Raw genomic sequence first — 6,816 nt, 5'->3', positions numbered from 1 at the left:
AAAAATTGAATAAGGTGACATTTATTATGGTACGGAGGGAGCGCAACACACGAGACTATGAGAGCGATATGTTTAAACGTGAAGGCAAGAACACGTGGATCAAGTGAATATCAGAGAAATAGCCAAAAATATCAGAAAAGGTAGTGTAAAGTAAACTGTATAAAAAAAATGTCTCGAAAAAATAATACTATACAGTCCTTAAACAGTCATTGTAACTCGCCAAATTGCTTGGAAACTCTAATAAGCTGACAGCAGCATAAAAGAGCCGCCCTCTTCTTTAACCCTTCATTTTTTTCATAAAAAAACACAAGTCTTTTTCTTTAACTTTTGTTTTCCTTTTTCATTCTTTTGGTGGCTCTGGAGCCGCGTCTACCAATTCCCAGGTACCCCTCTCTTTCCTTTGACTCTATTTTTCATGGTAAGCTCTGCTCAATTTGTTTTTCTTGACTTGTTCTGTAATGTGAGTTGTTGTTGTTGATCTTTTCTTGGTTTTTTATGGTGAGTGTTTGCTCTATTCTTTTTTCTTCTTATGTTTGGGGGTTATTCTGTTTAATCTTGTTTGTTGTTTCTTGAATTACTGGTGAGAAAATATGGGTTTTCTATTGGTATTGATGATTTAGAATGTGGGTTGTGTTCTTTTTTTGCTGAATCTTATAAAGCTGGGGCCTTTTTTTTTTGTTCTTTGCTTTATCTTGAAAATGGAAGGAACCAATTTCATTTCAAAATCTAGTCTTGGTGAACTTAGTTTACCGGGACCAAAAAAAAAAAAAAAAAAACAGGTTTACCAGGACAAACCTTATAATGGTTGTTATATGAAAATATGTAGTTTTTCAGACTTCTATATTAAATTTTTGACTTCTTAACTTTCTTTCTTTTTTCTTGTTTTTCCCTTTTTATGTGTGTGTGTGTGGGGGGGGGGGGGGGGGGGTTGTGTGTGTGTGTGTGGAGAAGTCTGCTGCATTTTAACTTCTAGCAGATTTCAGACTAGTGTGAGGGACAAAATCTTGTATTTTTTTTCTAATATATGTTGTTAAACATCTAGGGCTATCAAACACTAGGTGCACATATGCCAATTTATAATGTCGCATTAGTAACCAAGAAATTGGATCATAGTCATAGGATTTAATTGATTTTTTCTAGACAAGTCGTCAATTTATGAATTTCTTGTAGAAACATAGGTTAATATGCAGGATTATTTGAATGCATACTTTTACCCTGTATTCGTACTCGCTATGCCATGATGGACACTAGACTGGCTGAGCAAATAATTTGGAGTTCCCTAATTCATTGATGATTTGCCCTGCTGCCTTGAAGATCCTGAACATCTTTTGGCATATCATTATATTTCAGTCATGTTTAATGTCTAAAAACTTTTGTGTTTACAACTTAACTTGCAGACTATGCTTCGGGCAAAGCAGCTCGGCACACTCTCCCAGTCAGCTAGGTCCTTTTTTCTAGGTGGATCACGATGTAGTGCAGGAGATGGAAGTTCCTGCACTTGTTCAGAAGATGAAACTTGTATTTCGAAGAGGCTGCAGACTAGAAATGAGGTTGGACATCCACAAATATCATCCAACGTAGTTTCAAAAGCCTCTGTAGGAGTTGGTGCCTTATTGTCTGGAGACACTGTAAAGGCTGTGAGCTCGAGGAAAAATGAGACTTTAGACTCTCCAGTTTCTAGGCCACAGGCCATACCCGCATCTACCTTGTCTGGGAGGGTAGACTCTGTTAATTATGGTAACATTGATGCCGAGATTACTGTACAGTCCTCACCTCCCATCTCAGACCAGTTTGTCCGGGCTGGTATTGCAGCAGTCAGTTTTTTATCCGATGTGGTAAATTATAAGATACCTATGTTAGATGGAAGCGGAGTGGTTAACTCATCCAACAACTGTATGGTGGAACGTGCAAAGCCTGTATCCAATGTGAGACCATCAAATGTAAAGACCTCCAGAAATGACAAACTTCAAGGAAAAGCTTCTACTGATCCACCTGTAACATCAAACCTTGCAAACAATTCGAATTACACAAAAAACAGAGGTGATAAATATAACTCAGTCAGAGGCAGGAATCCAGTTTCGAACAACGTTGATAGGGAAGTGGAGACCCATGGTGTTATCACAGATTCTCGTGACCACAGGAGGACAATGCCTGCAAAGTCAAGAACATATCCAAATCGTAACATGACAAATGTGCGTGCCTCTGAAGGAAAGCTGAAGCATGAGATTCCTGAAGGTTTCAGCAGGCCACAACGAGAAACAAAGTTTCAAAATGCAGGAGTTGTTCCAATGGTCAGGCAATTCTCTAATTGTGGCCATGTTGTTGGAACTGTTTCTCTCATTTTGCAACAGTTTAATTGGAGTCCTGAGACAGAAAATGCTCTTTGTGATATTAACTGTTCATTAGATCCATACCAAGCAAACCAAGTTCTTAAGCAGATCCATGATCATGCAGTCGCTCTTGGATTTTTCTACTGGTTGAAGCGGCAACCAGGATTTAAGCATGACGGACATACCTATACCACCATGGTTGGCATCCTGGGACGTGCTAGGCAGTTTGGGGCGATTAACAAGTTGCTTGAGCAGATGGTCAAAGATGGGTGCCAACCAAATGTAGTGACGTATAACCGTCTCATTCACAGTTATGGCAGAGCAAACTACTTGCGTGAAGCATTTCAGGTCTTTAGTCAAATGCAGGAAGCTAGAGTTGAACCTGACCGTGTAACCTATTGTACTCTAATTGACATCCATGCAAAAGCTGGTTATCTTGATGTTGCCATGGACTTGTATGAAAGGATGCAAGATGCTGGGCTCTCTCCAGACACTTTCACTTATAGTGTCATCATCAATTGCCTTGGAAAAGCAGGCCACTTAGCTGCTGCGCACAAACTGTTCTGTGAGATGGTTAATCAGGGCTGTGTACCAAACTTGGTTACATACAACATTATGATTGCATTGCATGCAAAAGCAAGGAACTATTCTAGTTCATTGCAGTTATATCGCGACATGCAGAATGCTGGATTTGAGCCAGACAAGGTGACATACAGCATTGTAATGGAGGTGCTTGGCCATTGTGGCTATCTGGATGAAGCAGAGGCAGTTTTTACAGAGATGAAAAGGAAGAATTGGGTACCTGATGAACCTGTCTATGGTCTTCTAGTGGACTTATGGGGAAAGGCTGGAAATGTAGAAAAGGCTTGGAATTGGTATCATGCGATGATTAATGCAGGTTTGCGCCCCAATGTTCCTACATGCAATTCTCTGCTAAGTGCTTTCCTTAGAGTTCACCGGTTGCCTGATGCGTACAACTTGCTTCAAAGCATGGTTGAATTGGGTCTAAACCCTTCTCTGCAAACTTATACCTTGCTCCTTAGTTGCTGCACAGAAGCTCAAACATCATTGGACATGTCGTTTTGTTGTGAGCTGATGGCAGTCACACGTCACCCAGCACACAGATTCCTTCAGACCATGCCAGCAGCAGGACCTGATGGGCAGAATGTGAGGGATCATGTAGGCAGCTTTTTGGATCTGATGCATAGTGAGGACAGAGAGAGTAAAAGGGGTCTTGTTGATTCGGTTGTTGATTTTCTCCACAAAACAGGTCTCAAGGAGGAAGCTGGATCTGTCTGGGAGGTGGCAGCGCACAAGAATGTCTACCCTGATGCAGTTAGAGAGAAAAGCTCCTCTTATTGGCTTATAAACCTCCATGTAATGTCTGATGGAACTGCTATAATTGCACTTTCAAGAACACTTGCCTGGTTCCGCCGACAGATGCTTATCTCGGGAATTCGTCCAAGCCGCATTGATATCGTGACTGGATGGGGCCGAAGGAGTCGGGTGACAGGATCCTCTATGGTGAGGCAGGCAGTACAGGAGTTGCTTAACATGTTCGGCTTCCCATTTCTTTCTCAGAATGGGAATACAGGGTGCTTTGTGGGCTGTGGGGAGCCTCTCACTAGATGGTTGGTCCAGCCTTATGTTGAGAGGATGCATTTGCTATAGTGTTCGGTAACAAGAAATTCTATCATAAATCACAGTTTTGTCATGGAAGAGGAACTAATTTCCTCAGGAATTAGAATGTACTTAATTATGTGCAGTCTTATGGATTTCATTAGTTTTCCTAATTATGTTTTTCTAACTCATCTCATATTCCGGAGTCTATTTTGTTTGAATCTGACCGGAGATTAGGAGTAATATCGTGTTTGTTGCTAAGCAGGGCCATATTCCCAATTTTGTTTCATAGTTGATCACATTATTGGCTAGTGGACGTAGTACTTGATCGACCAAAAGAAGGAACTAGCCCCTGCTTTCTGTATTACTGTTGACAGGTGCTCCACTTCAGCTTTGATTTTTTCGTTCAATAAATTCTGTTGTTCTGCTTTACTTGTCCCAACTACCAAGGCTGCATGATCTGATAGAAGAAATTCTGTTCGTGTTTTATTATGTAAAGCAATTATTTGATGCAGGTCGTGTCATCTGAAGCCTATAGATGCAGAACTCACTACTAGGTCATTGTGATTGATGCTGTTGTTGACTTCCATTACTCGTCTTAGTACTACGTTCATTGTCCAAAGATTGTATACTTGTATTCTCATTTAAGCTTTGTTACAGAGTAATCTTATTAGACTCCCTTGGTACGCACTGAGAATGAAAATCAACTTTTCTCGTTGGCAAATTCAGAATGATTATTTTGATTACAAGTGTATTACTATATAAGAAGAGCGAATAGCACACAGCTGGGCATCAACATACCTGTTTCATTATGAGGGCAATTTTGTCATTTCACTGTTTTACTGAGTTGTGTCAGTTTTTTCGACTGATGCGTGTACTGTAACTTTAGATACACAGATTTCGCAGCAGTTCACCAGCTCTCTCTCTTGCTTCTTTCCTTAATTTCATCGCCATGGCCGAACAGCTTTCTCTCGAATTTGTATGTTACGAGCAGATGAGTATTCACAATCTAACTGCAAAATTGATGGTTTAGCTGTCATGTTTATGTTGGTAAGAGTTGTGGTCACTGAACTTTTTTGTCATCATCATCGTCACCCTCTTCTATGCTCATCTGCTCTTCAGGTATCCATTTGTCAATTATGTCACAGATACTGAAAATCAAGTTCGCACGCTTTTATTTTTCCTTTCTCTCCTTTTCTTTTTATGTATATGTATCAAAATTCTTACCAATTTTAGCTGTAGTATGGCTATCTTCTACTTTCGTTTTTTGTGCTTTGTTAATTAGGAATTGCATTTTCACGCAATTTAGCTTCGAAATTGTGTCGATTTGCACAAATAGAACATAGAAATTGGCTTTCATTGTTTGTGGAATTCCATCTTTGTTAATGTATTTGGACCAACAGAAGGTCTGTACATACTCAATGACTCATAATTCTCAAGGGTGTTTATTTTGTTGATTGTTGCGAGGCTTTCTCGGCGTCGTTCTGTTGATGGTGCCACAATGGTTAAAGTTTTGCTCTTTGTTATGGTACATCCTTCTGTTTATGAATTATTTTATGTCTTAGACAAAACAATGGATATGCATTCCCAATATGTTTAGATATGGATGTAGCTTGGTTACAAATATAATTCTTCCCCTTTTAGTTTCTTCTCAGGGAAAGAAAAACCAAAATTAGGTTCCCGTTTCTCTATGTGAAGCTCGAAATGTTGTGCAAAATAAGCATCTGTAACTGTAAAACTGCAGAAGGCCTTGACATCAGTAAGTCTTGGCAAGCTAAAATGTTGTTTCTTTGATCCTCCACAAGAAAGTAATTTATGACAAGAGTACAATTGAGTAGCTAGGATTCCCAATCAGCTTAAATGGAGAGGTTGTAATAAGGAATTCCTGAACGGAGCATCCCTCTAAAACTGAATATTCAAGTACATGAAGCTTCATCAGCGTGTGCCAGTATGCAGCCTAACTGATATAGGTTGTGCGGACAGAGTTTGGACAGGAGGAAGCTGAATGCTGCCCTCATGAAAGATTTCAAGCATAGATCAAGGAGAGTCAAATGCTTTAGTCCAGGGTGAAAAATCATGATTATAAAAATCCTAGCACAGACTCATTAACAGATGCCTTCTTATCGATGTCGTCGGTAAAATATGCGGGATACTGAAACACCCTTTACTGCCTGTAGTTTTCCTGCTCAGAGGTACTATCTACTATGTTGTTTTCGACTGACAATCTGCATACATACTGATACTGATCAGTTAGAAATCTTTTGATGGTAATACATGTAAGGTGAACATGTTCATGTTTGTTTCTGCTGTTTCTAGCATTTTTACCTCCGGTGCGAGATTTTACTACTTTATTTCATTTACGATTTATGTCTACATTCCATAGTATCATCCCTTTATATTGATATGATCATTTATTCTTTGAGTAGGGCAATAAGATGAAATTGAGTAGAATATAAGTAGTAAGAATTTCATAACAATTCTACCCTCAAACCTGGAAGTATATCCTCCTAAGTCTAGTGAGATACAAATTTAATAACTTCTTATGAAAGACTAAGGCTAATAACTGGATTGTGATGACTTGATTAGTGACTTATGATATGAATTGAAATTGATATTTGTGTATTGAGTTTGAGTTGATATTAAGCCGGAAGCGGCTGCCCGAAGGGGCCATCATTATTAAGCCGGAAGCGGCTGCCCGAATGGGCCGTCATTATTATGCCGGAAGCGGCCGTCCGAAGGGACTAATGTGATACTAGCCGGAAGCCCACGTTGGCAAAATGTATGTCAATCCCTTCAATAAAGTATATTGCCTTTGATGTGTAAAGTGTAAACGAAAAGGCGAAGTTAGATATCAGTCATTCGAATG

General features: G+C 39.6%; 1 protein-coding gene across 2 annotated transcripts; it reads left to right on the top strand.

Moving 5' to 3' along the window:
• Nucleotides 1–226: 226 nt before the first annotated feature.
• LOC132632687 (pentatricopeptide repeat-containing protein At1g74750-like) lies at nt 227–4,380 on the top strand. 2 transcript variants are annotated; one of them, XM_060348726.1, is made up of 2 exons: nt 227–383; nt 1,398–4,380. In XM_060348726.1, exon 2 carries the CDS (start codon nt 1,401–1,403, stop codon nt 3,999–4,001), a length of 2,601 nt encoding a protein of 866 aa, XP_060204709.1. In that variant the 5' UTR covers nt 227–383; nt 1,398–1,400; the 3' UTR covers nt 4,002–4,380. The 2 variants fall into 2 exon arrangements, with proteins under 2 accessions (XP_060204709.1, XP_060204708.1); XM_060348725.1 differs by lacking the exon at nt 227–383 and adding an exon at nt 449–498.
• The last annotated feature ends 2,436 nt before the right edge of the window (nt 4,381–6,816 follow it).

Source organism: Lycium barbarum, chromosome 3, assembly GCF_019175385.1.
Source record: "Lycium barbarum isolate Lr01 chromosome 3, ASM1917538v2, whole genome shotgun sequence".
NCBI lineage: Eukaryota > Viridiplantae > Streptophyta > Magnoliopsida > Solanales > Solanaceae > Lycium > Lycium barbarum.
This window is presented reverse-complemented; position numbering and strand designations above follow the sequence as displayed.